General features: G+C 47.0%; 1 protein-coding gene across 1 annotated transcript; it reads left to right on the forward strand.

The window, feature by feature from the left end:
• The first annotated feature begins 805 nt into the window (after positions 1–805).
• LOC132580554 (beta-galactoside alpha-2,6-sialyltransferase 1-like) lies at positions 806–16,714 on the forward strand. Its single transcript, XM_060251435.1, has 6 exons — positions 806–930; positions 5,167–5,900; positions 9,929–10,026; positions 12,053–12,154; positions 15,240–15,414; positions 16,092–16,714. Exons 1-6 carry the CDS (start codon positions 914–916, stop codon positions 16,343–16,345), a joined length of 1,380 nt encoding a protein of 459 aa, XP_060107418.1. The 5' UTR covers positions 806–913; the 3' UTR covers positions 16,346–16,714.
• The last annotated feature ends 1,306 nt before the right edge of the window (positions 16,715–18,020 follow it).

Consider the following 18,020-nt stretch of genomic DNA (forward strand, 5'->3'; position numbering starts at 1 on the left):
TTCAGAAGAACTGCATTTCTAAGAGCACACTGCAGCTTATCAGAAAAGAGTTTAAAAACTAACTCAACCCCACTTTGGAAGTGGGGCACAAGTGGATTTGCGTGGAAAGGTTCTAAACTGTCTGTTAGCAACTGGCCGCCAAACATGGTTGTGTCTGAAATGGCACCCAAAAACCCCCAGTAGCCACTGGCAGCCCAGACAGTTGACAAATGCAGTGTGAATGGGCCCCAAGCATCTGGAGCTGATCTGCTCTGCTAGTAAAACTTTGAGCCACATTCAGCCTGGCCAGTGATGTCTCAGCTCAGCTCTCCAAGTGAAGCTGATTTCTGTAGTCTGGAGACGCGTTGTGATTCCAGGAGACCCCCCAACAAGCCTGTGAGGTAGGTCAGGCTGAGATTGTCTGACAAGGTCATCCAAAGAGCTTTCATGCCAGAGCCGAGATTTGAACCTGAGCCTCGGGTCCTTGTCTGATGCTGCACCAGGCTGCCTGCCTACGGTGAACAAAAAAAGGGAACTTCCATATATTTCGGCAGAATCCCTCTGAATATCAACGCTGGGAGGGCAGCATCAAAGGCAGGTGTTTGCCTGTCCGCCCTGATGGTTGGCCCTGCAGGGCAACTTGTTGGCGGGGGTGAAAGAAGAGGATGATGGCAGGGCAGCTTGGGGACTGGGATGGGCGTGTGCTTCTTCCAACTTCTCCGGGCTTCCCGCGCCCTGCCAGGGCGGCGAGCGAGGCAAAAGCCAAAGCCCTGCCAGAATCCAGATGTGAGGCTGGGGGCCCTTCCAGCGCCGGCGCTTGGCAGCAGCTGGCTCCCCGGCCGGTCCCCCCGCTGGCGCGCACCAGTGGCCCACGTGTGCGCCGCCCGGGCTGCATTGCGGCTCCAGCTGCTGCCCCGAGCAACCGAGGGAAGCGATGCAGAGGCAAAGCAGGTGAGAGAGGAGGAGGAGGGGGGGGGGGGGTGAGGCGGCTCCAGGCAAGCGGACGGGCGGGGGTTGCCCTTCCCAGCTGACGACGGTCCCCTGCCCCGGGAAGGGGTGCGGCTCTGTCCCGAGAAAGGAGAGGGAGGGGGCACCGTCTAGGACAAGGGAGCACCATCTCGAGCGGTGGTGCAGCGGAGGGAGGGCTCCCTGTGTCTGGCCGGACTGGCTGGAGTGGCGAAGACCGGTGAATGGGGGGTTGAGGGGGGGGTCCTACCAGCCCTCCATGCCCCCTCCCTACTGTTGTATGCCGGTGCTCTTCCTGAGGATCTGCGCGCCCCCTTCGGCTCTTCTTGTGGCGTGTCCACGCGAGGGATTCCCCGAGTTAGAAACAAGAAGTCCCTGATGAAAGCCAAATGAATCGCGGGGGCGGGGGGTGGGGGGGAGAAGAAGAAAAACCGCGCTCCTGGGTTTCCCTGGCTCCCATTGCTCGTCCTCCTCCAAGTCCTGGTCCACGGCTAGGGTTGCCAGCTCCAGGTTGGGAAATTCCTGGAGATTTGGGGGCGGAACATGGGGAGGACAGGGACCTCAGTGGGGCACAACAACGCCGCAGAGTACGCCCTCCGAAGCATCCATGTTCTCCAGGGGGACCAGTTTGTGTAGTCTGGAGAGGCGTTGTCGTTCCTGGAGATCCCCAGGCCCCACCTGGAAGTTGGTATCCTCACCCGCCCCTGCCCCAGTCTGTCCTTCAAGGAGGGACGGCTTTCCCTTTAGTCCCGACTTCCAAACAGCCCACAAATCCTGTCCTGGCTCTGTTAACTGGTTTCTCTTATGATTTGGAATCCTATTTTATGCCAGCTTCGCTTTGAAACACCCTTTGTTTTTAATCAAAACCTAATGAAGGGACACATCTATATACAAGCAGAAGTGGGCTCTGATTCACAGAGGGATATGCTGTAGTGAATTGTATGCAATTGGGTTAAAGAATAGAAAGTGACACTGGGAAGAATAATAGAAAAGTATGGAAGGCAGTTAGAGTGCTCTCCTAATAATAACAACAACTGTCTGCAGTTGAGTCACAGCTGACTCAGTGCAACTCCAGGGCCATGGAGTTTTCAAACCCAGAGATGAGCAAAGGTTTGCCATAGCCTTTATCTGCATAGAAGAAGAAAACCTTGATTTATATATACCCTGCCCTTCTCTCTGAATCAGTCTCAGAGCGGCTTACAATCTCCTTTATCTTCTTCCTCCACAACAGACACCCTGTGAGGTAGGTGGGGCTGAGAGAAGCTGCCCTTTCAAGGACAACTCTGTAAGAGCTGTGGCTGACCCAAGACCATTCCAGCAGCTGCAAGTGGAGGAGTGCAGAATCAAACCAGGTTCTCCCAGATAAGAGTCCACACACTTAACCACTACACCAAACCATCTTCTTCGGTGGGCTCCCATTCAAGTATTGACCATGGCTGATCCTGTGTAGTTTAGCTTTCAAGTTCTTTTGAGCTCAGACTGGGGACTGGGCTGAGCTATTAGGCTGCTACTGGGTGCTTTCCTAGACATCCCTAATATGCCATTTGCTTCCTCAAGCATTGTCATCAAACACAGAGTTGATGACTCCATTTAACTGTGACTCCAAGAACTCTCTTCTCTGCAACATTGACAAATGAATTTATTTAGCACTGGTTCAAGGACGGATCCCTGGGGGCCCAACTGCTTACATCCTCCATTGTGAGACTGCAGTTTAGCCCCTTTTTCCTGTCTGCTTCCTTTTCTTTAGCCAGTCCAGCCTTTTGTCCGATGACTGCCAAAACCATTGCAGTCCTCACAAACAAAAACACCATTCCATAAGACTCACCCAAATAACACAGAATGAGATGCAAGTTTTTGAGTTCTCTAGAACTCTTCATCAGGATAGATGTTAACAAATTTTTAAAAGTTGCTTCAGGCCCTGATCTTCAGTCCTCTGCTCTGCATCTGGTACAGAAGGCCAGGCAGGACTGGAGAGAGGGAGTGGGGCTTGGTGCTGCCGTGACCAGATTGGCTTTAGAGGAAGAAGTGCAGCCAACAGCAGCCCCCCGCTGAAAATATGAAAGCCAGTCATGCATCATATCTCTCTCCAGCACAAAACAGAATACACAGGTCCCTTAAAATGCTGGGGGCAGAAGGGAAATTGTACTAACAATGCTAGAGGTTAATTTTAGATGACGTACTGAGACCAAGACTAAGCAGGTATGCTCAGAAGCCAGCCCCATTAAAGGAATTTACTCCCAGAAAAATCTATCTGTCTGTCTGTCTGTGTCTCTGTGTCTGTCTGTGTCTCTGTGTCTGTCTGTGTCTCTCTGTCTCTGTCTCTGTCTCTCTCTCTCTCTCCCCCCCTTTCTCCAACTGAAATCAATCTTTTTGTGTATACCCAAAATAGCCTGTTACTTTTATCCTTTTCCATCCTTTATCCCCTTTATCCTTTATTTTTTACATTTGTTGTCTCCAAAAGTACTTTTAAGAAGAAGAAGATAAGAAAATATTGGATTTATATCCCGCCCTCCACTCCGAATCTCAGAGTCTCAGAGCAGCTCACAATCTTCTTTATCACCCCCCCCGCCCCCGACAACAGACACCCTGTGAGGTGGATGGGGCTGAGAGGACTCTTACAGCAGCTGCCCTTTCAAGGACAACCTCTGCCAGAGCTATGGCTGACCCAAGGCCATTCCAGCAGGTGCAAGTGGAGGAGTGGGGAATCAAACCCAGTTCTCCCAGATAAGAGTCTGCACACTTTACTACTACACCAAACTGACTCCAAAAAGCACTCAGAAAGAACTTCTCTTTGCAGAAATTATGTTGTCTTTTTTTTTGTATCATATGTGTCTGCTTTCCTACACAATTGCCTTGTGATGTAGGATGCTATTATTCCCATTTTACAGAAAGAAAGAGAGGGAGGCCGTACACAAAATCTGTAGCATAGATTGGCTTTCACTCTAGTTCTCTGTATGAGAAGAAAACTGGGGGGGGTTGGAATCCAGCAAACAGCTCTGGTCCCCTCCTCTGAAAAGGTTATCTTGGATCTGGACAAAATGCAGAAAGCATGAAGATTAGAGTGCTTTAGGGGGAAAGACTTGCATGTTTAGGCTTTTCATTTAAAAAAAAAAAAGTGGATTGAATGAAGAATAAATTGGCGATTTCCACCAATTCCCCTTTCCTACTGCAGACTTCCTACATGTCATAACTTCCCTAATGCCATGACCTTCCTCAGCAAGGACCCCCTGTTTCCCACAAGCAGCATTTTGTGGAGATCACAGAGCTACAGAGGGATGGGGGAAGCAGGAAATTTCAATTCTGCCATGGAGAATTTAGTTTGAGATGTTGAGAGCTGGTCCAAAGTCAAGGTTCCAAAAATCAGGCAAGGCAGTATAATTCAGTCCAAAGTCATACACAAGAGCAAACAAGGCCAAGATCCAAGTCCAAAGATTGCTGGAGCAAAGTAGAGACAGGAGCTATGTTTGCACAGATTACTCAGTGGATGCTTACTGCCTCCACATCCAGCAGTCTCCCTTTTCTGGCTTTTATAGGCATCTGCTGGAAGGCCTTCCTTGCAGCTGCTGCAGCTACTCATCATTAGCAGGCAACTGGCATCAGGCCAGGAGACCTATGCCTTTGTCTTCTCTCCTGGAACTCCATTCTAAGCCTTCATCTCTGGCACTCCAAGGGTGTGGGTGAAGCTGAAGGGCTGGTAATGACCACCTGGGTTTCATCTGTTGGAACTGGGCTGGAAGGTGCTGGTGGCTCTGCGTCAGCTATCTGTTGTGAACTCTGACAAGCCTGTAGTTCATCTTCTTGCCTGTCAGCCTCTTGAGATTTGGAGCAGGACTCCTCTTTTCCTGAAGAGTTCTCTCCTCCTGAGAAGCTCTCTCCTCCTGAAGGGTCCTTCTCTCCTGACTGACCCAGGACAAGAGAACGGACAGAGAAATTTCTCTCCAAAGGGCATCGATGGGCACTAGATTCAAGACAGGTGAAAGAACACACCACATACAGTTAATGGATGGAGTTCACTGTGGCTAGTTTAGATGGCTTTGGAAAGGAATTACTCAGAGGCTGGATCTCTCCAAAGGAGAATGCTGGCCTTGATGGGCTTTGGTCTGATCCAGTAGGGCTCTTATAATTCTTTCACAACTTAAACAGTGCGTTACAGGAACGGCCAGAAGTACAAGTAGCAAGTGCCATGTTGTCATTCCTCTCATGCTATCCATCTTTCCATAGGTCCATGGACCCCCGGCACTGCCTACGACTTCCCCGGAGGTGGGGAAGGGGGTGTGTCTGGCTGAGTTTCATTTTGCTGTGCCTGGCCATGGTCTACTTGATCTGCCTGCAGCTGGGGCTCGTGTTGCATTCAGGGCCCAGCAAGGGCAAGGGCCTCTCCATTTCCATGGCGACAGTCTTCCGGGGCATCCAACCTCCCCACATGGGAAACAGAACTCTGGAGCTTCTCCCTGCTGGGTCTAAAAGCCGGAACTTTGGCTCTGTGCCACGGGCTCCATCCTGGGGTTCCTTCCTCTCCAGTGGCAGGAGCTTCTGGCAACGCCTCATGGAGGTGCTCATTGGGTCCCAACGTCACCGGAGGTCTTCCCAGTCCATTCTCCCTGCCCAGCCCCTGCCCTGGCCCGTCTGGCAAAAGGAGCTCTCATCTCACGTGCTGGGCCCACGTCTCCAGCAGGTCTTCCGAAACTACCAGGCCATGAACAAGTACCACGTGCCCTCAGATGTTGGGATGCGCCGAGGAATCCGACGCTTGACTGGGATGGAGCTCTTGTGCCACCTCAAGGCCCGTGTGGATGTGACGACCCTGGTGGGGGATGCCGGCCCCTTTGCATCCCCTGAGTGGATGGGAGTGCTGCCCCAGAGAAGCTTGGCCGAGGACTTGGGGCCTCTGGAAAGATGTGCAGTTGTGAGTTCTGCTGGCTCCATGTTGGGATCTGGACTGGGCAAGGAGATTGGTGAGTGTGCAAGCAACAACGGAGTGGGATTCACCTGTGGAGGGCTCTAAGCCATAAACTATTTATATCCAAGGAACTGAAATAGCTAATTTCCACCAAGACACCTTCTCTTGTCCTAATATGGACCTAAGTCCATGGTAATCAATGGGTTCCGAAGGATGTAACTCAGTTTAGGATTGCACTGTTGAGTACATAACTTTCCTTTCAACAGTGCCCTGAATGTTGTATGGTTGTAGCAGTCCATCCATTTTGCTTAACAGTAGGCCTCCCTTTGTAACCTGTGAATTAAGGTCTGGAAATCACTAGAATTTATATTGTCTAAGCTAGCCCGATCTTGTCAGATCTCGGAAGCTAAGGAAAGTCAGTCCTGATTAGTATTTGGATGTGAGATCACCAAGGAAGCCCACAATTGCTATGCAGAGGAAGGCAGTGGCAAATAATTTGCCAGCCTCTAAGTGGTTAGAGACAAACAAAAGCTATGACTAAGTAATGAACTGATGCAATTAGCAACTCTATTAATAGAAATACAACCTGTATCAAAATTCACATAAAGTCCATACAAAAGTTCATCCCATACAAAGAAGTCCATCAATTCTGCAGGATGCTTCGCTCTGTCAAGTCCAGTAAGAAGAAGGTTCATAAACTGTGTTTCCAATTCTTACAAGTTCTTTCTGTAAAGTGCTGTGCAATCCCAATATTCATTAAAGACTTGTTCCAAAAATGAGATGATGTGTAGTTCTTCTTACTTGTTATTCATCAGCTCAGCATGGACCTGGAGAGACAAGCCTCTGATGGTATTGCTGACTAAATTGCCATTTCTCCTTCTGTCTTTGTCAAAGTGGCACCACCACAAGTTCGTCACATTCCAAAAAGACAATCATGTCTCAAGCACTTAATTGGAGCAAATGGAGTCATCTCATTCTTGTAATAAGTCTTTATTGAATATGGGATTGCACATCACTTAACAGAAAGAATTTGTAAGAATTGGAAACAGAGTTTACAGGCCTTCTTACTGGAGTTGAGAGAGTGAAGCATTCTGCAGAATTGATGGATTTTTGTATGGGATGAACTTTTGTATGGACTTTACTATACGTGAAGGAGGACTATTGGAAGGAGGACTCTATGGCATTATACCCTTTCTCAAACCACACCCTTCTCAGGCTCCACTCCAAAAATCTTCAGCTATTTCCCAACCAGGAGTTGACAACCCTAATAGCAAACCATCTCTGTTAGTCTCTTGCCTTGAAAATTTTATGGGGTCAATTCCCTCAGAGCTCTTTCAGCCCCACCTATTTCACAGAGTGTCTGTTGTCAGGAGAGGAAAGGAAGGAGATTGTAAGCCACACTGAGACTCTGAGTGTTTAAATGCAATCTCCTCCTCCTCCTCTTTTCATATAATGCCATAGAGTCTGCCTTCCAAAACAGCCGTTTGCTCCAGGAAAACTGTTCTCGGTAGTCTAGACATCAGTTGTGATACTGGGAGATCTCCAGGCCTCACCTGGAAGCTGGCAACCTTAACAGCCTTCCCCCTCAACCTTGACCTCTGCATGGACTATACTTGTATGTCTGGGATGAGTGGACTGGGGGGGACATTATCTGTTTGTAGCCATGCAAACTTCATTTCATCCGTCATGTAACTTTTCTGCCCTTTAAGCTTCATTAGTTGACCAGCGCTGTTTTTTTCATTTTTCCAAATGCTTTACTCCCATATTTACATTTCTGCTATCTTTATTAAGTAAGGTCATGTAACTTTTCTGCCCTTCAAGCTTCATTAGTTGACCAGCACTGTTTTTTTCATTTTTCCAAATGCTTTACTCCCATGTTTACATTTCTGTTATCTTTATTACGTAAGTAAGGTCATTCATCAAAAAGCATGTTTGCCTGCTTGCAGAGGGAGCCTGACCTATGTCCTGTGGTCACTGTTCCCTAAGCCCACTGCTAAGGGGTCCCTTAGGACTTTAATAATAAAGGTGCTAGGTGGGGTTGGGGGTGTTATGCCAGTGAACAGGCCTAGTTCTCAATCCAGAGTGTATATTTATGACTGATATTAATTTAAAGCACTCTGGTCACTCTTTTGGTAGAAAGACAGGGAATCAAATACCAACCTAGAAGAATAAAAACCAGCTATTACAATAAAATAACAAAAAAAAATGAAAATAGCCAGTAGCTAAACACTGATATGGATGCTGTGAAACAGTTTTAAGGCAGTGAGAAGGGGAAGTGTAATAGATTCTAAAAACCAAGGAGGATACCAAACTAACTTCCTTGAGCAGATCATTGCATAGTTTTGGTGCCACAACCAAACAAAAGCACTGTCATGTGTATTTCCACCTATCACCAGGTCTCAGCATCTGGGCAGGTTTATGTTAGAGAAGGGGATCCCATAGTATTTAAAGGCATCCTGGCTTCAAATCTTTAAAGGACTTTAAAAGTAAAAAAAACAAGAACAAAAAAAAAACAGAATTGTGGGTTGAGTCTGGAAACAAACTGGCAGGCAGCCAATGTAAATGGATCAAAATAGGTGTAATGGAATCCCGGCGGCAAGTCCCAGACTGCGACTGAGCAGCTGCATTTTAGAATAATTGAAATTTCCGAGAACTTTTCAAAGGCAGCCCCATGCTGTGTGCATTAACAATAATCGAGTCTAGTCATTGCTATGATTTTGCAAAGATTTTAATAGGAAGCTGGTGGTGCCTCTACAGAAACACAACTTTTGTTTACTAGTTCCAGCACATGGGAAACTTGAGCATGTAAGAAGAAAGGACGTTCCCCAAGATCATCTCAGTTCTTGTAACTAGGATAGCCACCTCTAGGTTGTGAAACACCTGGAAATTTTGGGGGTGGAGCCTGAGGAGGGGAGGAATTTCAGTGGGGTGTATAGAGTTCACCTTCTGAAGTAGTCATTTTCTGTCACCTGGAAATCAGTTGTAATCCCAGGTGATCTCCAGCTACCACCTGGGAGTTGGCAACCCTAATTGTGGCTAAGCAGCTTGAGTTTTGACCTTTCTCAAATTGTGGTCCTGACTCAGCCCTGCATCAAACTATGTTTGCCCAAACCTTTATTCCATAAGGTGTGAAAGTGTAGATGGGTCAAGCATTCGGCATATCCTCTGAGCCACTCTCTTTAAAATGATGTGTACTTGCTATTGCACTGATCCTTGGCATCAGTGCTGGATTAAAATCTGTGCAGGCCCCTAGGCACTCAAATTATCTCAGAGTTGGGAGTGCCCACCCTGCTGCCTGTGGCTCCCACTGCAGCTTGCAGGCACCTTCTCAAAAGCCCCTTTAATAAAGCTGTGAGGGAGAAGCAGAGAGAGGCAAACTTGGAGATGACGCCAGCAGCTACACCAGGCAAGTCGGGCAAAAAGTGGCTCATATTCTCTCTGTGCATGCAGGCTGGGAGGGCTGCAAGCAGGGGGGAAATGGATGGGGGGAGCAGGTCGGGGGCCCCTAAAGGTGTGGGGGCCCATAAACCAGTGCCTACTTTGCCTAATTGTTAATCCAGCCCTGCTTGGCATGTAGAATAAGTAATGGGTCTTAGCTAAGATACATATTTAAAAGTGTTGCCAACTTTCAGGGTGGGCCTGGAGATCACCCAGTATTACAATTGATCTCCAGACATGAGAGAACAGTTTACTTGGAGAAAATGACAGATTTGGAAAATGGACTCCATGGCATTATACCCCACTGAACTCCTTCCCCTCCCCAAACCCTGCCTTCCTCAGGCTCCACCCCCAAAATCTCTAAGCATTTCCCAATCCAAAACCGAAAACCTAAATATTAAGCCCTGCCCAGCTTGATGGGTATATGTGTGAGTGGAATGTGTGTGTGGATAATTTTTGTGTAGCTGAGTTCTAAGACTGCTAGCAAAGTGTGTGTGTGTGGAGGCTCTCTGTTACTTCCTTCACCTCCCACCAGGAATTTTGAGGTACCTATTGGGGTACACACACTTAACATTTTAGGACTGAGTGAGTTGGGGATCTGCGTAGATTCTTTCTCACACATCCTCATTTTTCTCTTCCTGACAGACTCCCATGATGCTGTTCTTCGCTTCAATGGAGCTCCAACCATGGGCTACGAGCATGATGTGGGCACGAAAACCATCCTCCGCCTTGTGAACTCCCAGGTATCCCATGAGGAGTGGGGGCATTGGGGCAGAAGGATTTCAGGGGGCTGGACATAAGAAGAAAAGTCTCCTGAGTAGGGGGAGGGGAGATAGGAAGCTGGAGAGTGGGGGTTGGGATTTCCACTAGCATTGAAATATTCTGGGACCACATTCAGAGAAGCTTTGGAAAATTACTGTCCAAACTTCAACCTATTGCTGTGCAGAACTGTGGTTTGCATGTTCATTTTCAAATCTCTAAGCAAATGGAAAAGCCTCCCCCATCTTTTCTTTTCTTTTTTATAGAAACAGTTGAACTTATATTGTAGTAGTGATGGCTATTACATGCCTGTATTATGAATTACAGTGACCACATTTTGAATCTCAGGTCTGAACTTGCTTAGGAAAGTTCAGTTTGTCTCTGGCCCAGACTAGTATGTTAGCAATGATAATGGCCAAGCTTGCAGAGATGGTGTAAGGATTACCAAAATATTTATTTTATTTTTATTCATTTACTTAAATAGATCCCTTTTGGCCAATTTGAACCACAGATTGCCTCACCCTCTTTTAAAACATAGTGAACCAATAAACCTAGTTCAGTAGAATAACCAGAGGATGACAAATTAAATAACACCAAATGCTGTGTAGAAATATATTTTGGTGAACAAATGTAATAGATGCTCATGTGGTGTCGGTGAAAGTGCAGAACCAGGATTGGGGAACTTGGGTTGAAATCTGTACTCAGCGTTGAGCTTACTAAGTGATCTTGGGCCAGTAACTCTCTCTCAGCTTATTCTACCTCACAGGATTGTTGTGGTGGTTTAATTGAGAAGAGGACAGTGCACATTATCCTGGGCTCCTTAGAGGAAGGGCAGCATAGAAATGAAACAAAAAAAAAATAACAACACAAAGACTCAAATGCTGCTAAAACCAAACAAGCAAGAGCTCAAATCATATACCTAAGAACCACCTTAGGGGCATTAGGTACTCTTTGGGATCAGTTAGCCTCTATGAAGGACCATTGGAAGGGTTCAGTCTCTCCTGCAGAGGAGCTGCCTGAACTCCTGTGAACTTCAACTGAGCCTGCAGAACTAAGAACCCATCAAATATGACCAGGGATGAGCACGAACCAGAAAAATGCAGGTCATGTTGGTTGGTGGTTCATGGTCAAACCACACGAGAAACCAGAAACTAAATTGAACTGGGACGTTTATTTGCAAACTGAATCAGTTTGTGGTTTATGGCCCGACAAACCTTGTTGACTGTAGTTCCTTTAAACATGGTTTGCAGAGAGCCCCAAAACCTTGGCAGTTTCAGGCTTTCTTGTACAGCCTGTGAATTTCTTGCTGTGTGCAAGGGGTTGGACTGGATGACTCTTGGGATCTCTTTTAGCTCTGTGTTTCTACATTAAAATATAATGCAGCACTCCAAATACATATTGTGGTTTGCAAACACTTTGCAAACCCGTTTTTGCAATCTGATCCAGGCAGCAATGACAGCAGGCTTACAGAGCCTTGATGGGCCAGTATGGACTGCAATCAACTTGTTGGGTCATTAGGTTTGTGGGGCTACTTTGAACCAGGTTTCAGTGGTCCCTGAGCACCAGATGCCCAAGAAAAGGCCGCTCCCACAGGCTCTTCCTCCCTCCTGCCTCCCACGTATGTACTGGCTGCTTCTTCACAAAGCGTAGGTGGTGGCTCTTTCTGGGATCTTGTCAGGGCATTGCTTCATTTGCTTACACAGTGGAGCAAGCCTGGTGCTTCACCTTCTTCCTTTTCTGTCGAAATGCCCATCTAGTATCACCTTAAACACCAGCAAGATTTTCCAGGATATACGCTTTTGTGAGTCAAAGCTCACTTTGTCAGTTACTCCGTCGTTGGCTGACAAAGTGAATTTTGACTCACTGTGCCCTGGAAAATATTGGTCTTTAAGATGCTCTTGGTCTCACTACTACAGATGAACATGGCCGCCCTCCAGAAACTACTAACCTCTAACCAGTTTGCTTTTGACTTGGAATCAGGCATGCTTTGACTCACATTTTCCCCCATAGCTGATGGCCTCCCCTGAGCAGCACTTTCTGGATAGCCTTCTCTACACCCAGGGAGTCTTAGTCGCCTGGGACCCAGCTCCTTACCCAGGAGACCTGCAGGAGGTGAGCTTTGGTGTGTCTTGTGCTGGTTGTGGTACGAGATTGATACAGCTGCAGCTCTGGGTGCAGCCAGCTGCCTTATAATGAGTCATGCCATTTGTCCATCACGGTCAGTATTGTCTACTCTGACTGGCAGCAGCCCTCCAAGGTCTCATGCAGAGGTCTTTCACATCATCTGCTACCTAATCTTGTTAGTAGGAGATGCCTTCTGCAGGCAGAACAGATGCTCTGCCACTGAGTCATGCCCTCCCTTGGAACACAAACCACACTCACACACATATCCAGTGAGTCAGCTCAACTTCACCTTGGGGGATCAAGTTTTATTCAGTGGACTTGAAAAGGACATGTAAATGCAGTGGGTAATGCTGCTTGCTAAGGCTGTCTTGCCTGAGGCCATTGATCCTTCAGATCCCAGGTGTGAAAAGATACCTAAGAAAACTGAGCTTTGGAAACTAAATTTATTTTAATCCCTTAGCCTTCCACGGAGCTTCCATTAACTTCCAGTGAAAACTGGAAGACAGCTCAATGCAAACTCAAGCATTGTTTCCATCTGTCCATCCATTCCCACCTCGACCCCAGTTTGAGTTTGGGTCCATTTCATGATGTTTGCCACAACAGGAAGTGGGGGATTTCACCTAATTTATTTTGGCACCTCCCCCCCCCACACAATATCTCATGGGAAGGGTTCCCTTGACCCACAGCAGAAATTTCATGGAGGGCACAGGGGACTGCCAGGGGAAAGAAGGGACGTCCCACTCATTCTGTATGAGGCAGATTAGATTCAACCCGTTGCTTCTTACCAGAAATCCATGTTTCAAGAACACAAGCTAATTTCTTTCCTCTTCTAGCTAGCAATCTAACAGACCTCAAAGTGGCATTCAGGGGCTTGAACTGTACAACTAGGAACCAGCCCTTCATACCTGGCAAAAATATCTACCTTTTTAAAATTCAAATTCTCATTTAATGTGGCTGAGCTTTCCCCTTGCCAGCTCTTCAGTTATTTAGTTAGGCATTTATGTATCACTGGTGGGGGAGAGATCAAGGAAGTTTAAAATCATTAAAATCCATAAATGTTAACAACCTAATAGTGTTTTAAAAGACATAGGCCTAATACAATATCAGCAGTTTCCTTCAGGTAGGGTTGTTAACTCCAACTTGGGAAATTCCTGAAGATTTTGGAGTGATGGCTGAGAGGGAAGTGGAGTTTGGGAAGAGGAGAGTCCAGCCTCTGAAAGTACATTATCCTTCACTGGGGAACCAATGTCTGTAGTCTGGAGATCAGATATAATTCCGGGACAGACCCTGTCCAAAGGTTAATGTAAACAAACAAATAATGTGACTACAATTACTATCTTCTAGATGAAAATGACAAAAAAAAAACTTTACTGAAAATTATAACAAACTCTACTGGAACAAAGATACAGAACTGCAGCAATCCATTAAAAGTTCAAAGCACACAATTCCACTGTTCAAGCAAATCAATTAGTGGATACTATATTACAAACATCAGAGAACTCAGTCCATATGGTTCCTGTCTGAAGCCTCCAATTCCAGTGTCCAAAATCGATCACAAAAAGGACATACAATCCTCGCATCTTAATCCCATAAGACAATGCGATAGGGATGCCGACTTTTCTCCTGTTTCCAGATTCCTTCCTCAGGCAAAGGATTAATCATAAATCCAGTAACAGTAAAAGTTCACTTCGGACTCAAGGTTTTGAGTGTGTTGCCTTCATAGAGAAGTTTTTGTGGAGACCCTGAGTAACTTTTAGTAATTTTGTTGTATTATTTTATTATTTTGTAATTTTCATCTAGAACATAGTAATTGTAGTCACAGTATTTGTTTACATTAACCTTTTGTGATGGCTCTCGTGTTACAGTACCCATCTGGAAGCTGGCAACCCTTCTGCCTGTGCTGCTGCTACATGTGCTGGTCCATCCCCAGGTCTGCCAAAGGTCAAGCAGATGTGCTCTAGGAATTCCCAGCTGACCAGATTCTCAGGTGCATGGGCACCAATTTGGATCAGGATCACAGTGCCCCTTACGCTCCCTTCCTGACAAATGCCATAAAGACAGGAATTCTGTCAACAGGGTTGTAGAGCAGGGTATCTCAGGAGTAGTGTGGGGATGAGGAATGGCCTAGGTTGTGGGAAGTATCCGTTTTGTTATTGTTTTGGGAGACTGAAGGTGTGATTTGAGTCTTCAGTCTGTGAGGGAAGCTCTGAGGTAATACAGAAAGCATAATGGTTAGCGACAACCCTGGTCCTGGGGCAAGGGGAACAGGGTTGCCACTAGGGTTGCCAAATCCAATTCAAGAAATATCTGCGGACTTTGGGGGTGGAGCCAGGAGACTTTGGGGGCAGAGCCAGGAAACATTAGGGGTGGAGCCAAGATCAAGGCTGTGACAAGCATAATTGAACTCCAAAGGGAGTTCTGGCCATCACATTTAAAGGGACAGCACACCTTTTCAATTCCTTTCTTCCACAGGAATTAATGAAGGATAGGGGCACCTTCTTTTGGGGCTCATAAAATTGGACCCACTAGTCCAATCTTTTTGAAACTTGGGAGGTATTTTGGGGAGAGGCACTGGATCCTATACTGCAAATTTGGTGCATCTACCCCAAAAAACAGGCCCCCCCAGAGCCCCAGATACCCGCGGATCAATTTTCCATGATTTTCTATGGGAATAAATCTCCATAGGGAATAATAGAGTTCCCAGCAGACATTTCCCTCCCCTCTCCCCGCTTTCTGATGACCCTGAAGCGGGGGGGGAGGGTCTTCAAACTGGGGGATCCCCTGCCCCCACCTGGGGATTGGCAACTCTAGTTGCCACCTCTGGGTTGGAAAATACCTAGAGATTTTAGGAGTGGACCCTGAGGAGGAGGGGGACTTCAGTAGGGTATAATGCCACAGAGTCAACCTTCCAGAGCAGCCATTTTCTCCAGGGGCTCACATTTTCTCTGTCACCTGGAGATCAGCTGTAACCTGGAGGCTCGCAACCATAGAGGGAAGTGTTTGGGGTGACTTCGGCTGTCAAAATGTTCTGTTCTCCACCCCTCTGTTTCTTTCTCTTTCCTTCCACTCCCAGTGGTACGAAGCCCCCGATTACCCCCTCTTTGGCCCATTCCGCACTGTGCGCTCTCGCAGACCTTGGCAGCTCTTTCACCTCTTGCACCCGCGGCTGCAGTGGCAGCTCTGGGAATTGGTGCAGGAAGGAGCAAGCGAACAAGTGCAGAGGAATCCTCCGTCCTCAGGGCTGCTTGGTAAGAAAGACCCTCCCACCCCACCCCCACCCCCACCCCCAAGCCCTGCATGTACCTCTTTGCATTGCCTGCCTGCATTCTGAAGAACCTGGCCCACTGCTAACAGGAGGCGATGCACGCTCTTTTACCTGCTTGGGGATTTTTCAGTCACATCCTGATTTCTAGTCATGGCAGAGCCCTGTGGAAGCAGGAAGTGTTTGTGTTGCCTTTGTTTTTTGGGGAGCAAACCGTTAAAGAGTCTTGTACTCCCTTTTGAAGATGAGATATTGTGGCTGAAAACTGCTTGAAGACCACAGACTGCCTGGAAACTTCCTGCCATCACCTGGGGTAGAATTCAGGGTAGGCCCTGGCAACCTTGGCCCATGTAGTTATTAGGGTTGTGAACTTTGGGTTGGGAAATTCATGGAGATTTGAGGATGAAGTGGCTACTTTCTTCTTGCATTACAATTCCACCCTGATCCTCATTGCAGATTGTGGCAATTGAAGCACTCTGCATATGCTCAGGGGGGCTCTTGTCTTTTAATGGTTTCAAATATTCCCAACATTGACAGTTTAGAAAGCAAAACCCTGACTGAAATTAACCACCTAAATTCCACATCATATTTCCCTACCTTGTACGCCCATGATAAGCCAGCCATTAGATGAATCATCTGGGTTTTCTTCCTCTCTTCTACCAGGGACAGTGCTGATGATGTCACTTTGTGACATCGTCCACGTCTACGAATTCCTGCCGTCACGACGCCAGACTCATCAGTGCCACTATTACCAAACCTTCTCAGATGACGCCTGCACACTTGGTGCCTATCATCCACTGCTCTTTGAGAAGGAACTGGTGCGGCGCATGAACCAGGGTTCTCAGGAAGACCTAGCGCAACGTGGTCGTGTGACGCTGCCAGGATTCCGGGCTCTGAACTGTACGGAAGATGAGTAAGGCAACGAATGGGAATAACCTGGCGGTATGTTCATCAGAAGTAGTAGAAGGAGCTGGGCCGCAGGGTACCCTTCACTGAGGGAAGGAAGTCATAGCATGGATGGACTCAGGGGAGTGGACACAGCTGAAAGGTGCAGGCCTCAGACAATGCTCCCACACATGACCTGGGGTCAAGGGACACTAGAAGGAAGAGAGCTTGGGTGAGATTGTGGACAAGTGCATGGTGTCAACCTGCTTCTGGTGCTCTCTCCACTTCTACCAAATCCAGCTTCCGTCTACCAGCATTAGGATGCTACTTTTCATCTTCACAGCTAGAGGAGGACTGAATCAAAGCTGTTTTGTTATTTAATAAATCTGATTAAAAAATCAGCCATGATTGTACGCTATGAATTCCCCCCTGCAATGTGGAGAATCAAGGCACCGGTGACATGCCAGTTCCTATCTCTCTATCAACAGGTTTAAGATCTGTACCTATCATCACACAAAAGCTGTAGTTCAACCAGCCAAGCACATGGAATGAATGGCAGCCAGAGGAGAGCCCACAACAAATACCAGTCACCATAGTATAAGACGGCAAAAAACATTCTTTCAACAGGATCAATTGGCTGGCTTTTTAGGTCTGTTTAATGAAGTACACAGCTTCCAGAAGACCTGGGGGGTGGAGCTGATGCACTTTGGAAACAGAAAAAGAGGAAATTTTGACAGGTGCATTTTATCAAGCCAGGATGAGAAAGGTTCCCCTGCCAAACTCATCTCTTCTGCTCAACTACTAAAAGTACAGTAATCACTATAGTCTCTCTTTGCATCTGCTGTCCGTAAAATAGGAAAATTAAATAGAATAGGTGCCCCTTTTTCTAAATATGATTGGTCACTCCTGCACGATGTTGGGTTTGTTTAAAGAAAGAAATGGGGTTGCACTTACCTGTAACCATTGTTCATTGAGTGGTCTTGTGTGCAGACACAAATCCCTCCCTCCTGCCCCACTGTGAACTCTCTGTAATCTCAGTGTCTTAGGTTCTCTGGTGGTGGCATGGAGAGAATTGAGGGAGTAGCACCTCTGCTATCAGTCAGGTGATCTTTTTGGCGGGAAAGCACCTGAGCGAGGAGAGGCGCTCCTAGTCTATTAGAAAGCTTGGAAATTGGTCTAAGTCCACATAGGACAAATGCCAAGTTTGATGCAAGTGGCTTTCAGTGTGCCCTCCTCAACTTCACACAAACACACACACAATAGAAGAAACACACACAGGACAAAGGTAGCATATGCACACTCTGGATATACTGGGGCCCATCTGGTTGCTTCTCTTGCTGATGCAGCCCCCGCTTGGCCCCTTCCAATAGCTGCAGCATAGAATGGGCATGTGCTTATACACAAGTTTGCCAAAACAAGAGTTTTTAAAAAGCTATGGTGGCAGTTTTGATGGCTGCCGTTGATGGTAGGCCTTCAGGCTGTGTGCAGGTCCCAGCAGATACCTAGCCTCAGATTCTGAGCATTTACTTTTGTTCTTTCTATCCTGTCCAAAGGGCTGCTGGGAGGAATAGATGGTCAGTTGCGCTGGGGACCCAGGAAGTGGTACAAGTTGCCTTTGGAGTGCAGCTGTCAATGCAGCAGCCCCTTTGATGATAGGGAAGGAGAAGCATACCTTCACATTACATTGTTTTGTCATTTAAAATTTAT

The sequence above is a fragment of the Heteronotia binoei genome, chromosome 1, assembly GCF_032191835.1.
Source record: "Heteronotia binoei isolate CCM8104 ecotype False Entrance Well chromosome 1, APGP_CSIRO_Hbin_v1, whole genome shotgun sequence".
Classification (NCBI taxonomy): domain Eukaryota; kingdom Metazoa; phylum Chordata; class Lepidosauria; order Squamata; family Gekkonidae; genus Heteronotia; species Heteronotia binoei.

Bases quoted from the DNA above. Each gene is read 5' to 3' on its own strand.
- LOC132580554 (XM_060251435.1), top strand. The intron at 12,155-15,239 runs GTGAGCTTTGGT...TTCCACTCCCAG, and splicing joins ACCCAGGAGACCTGCAGGAG to TGGTACGAAGCCCCCGATTA. The intron at 15,415-16,091 runs GTAAGAAAGACC...CTCTTCTACCAG, and splicing joins TCCGTCCTCAGGGCTGCTTG to GGACAGTGCTGATGATGTCA.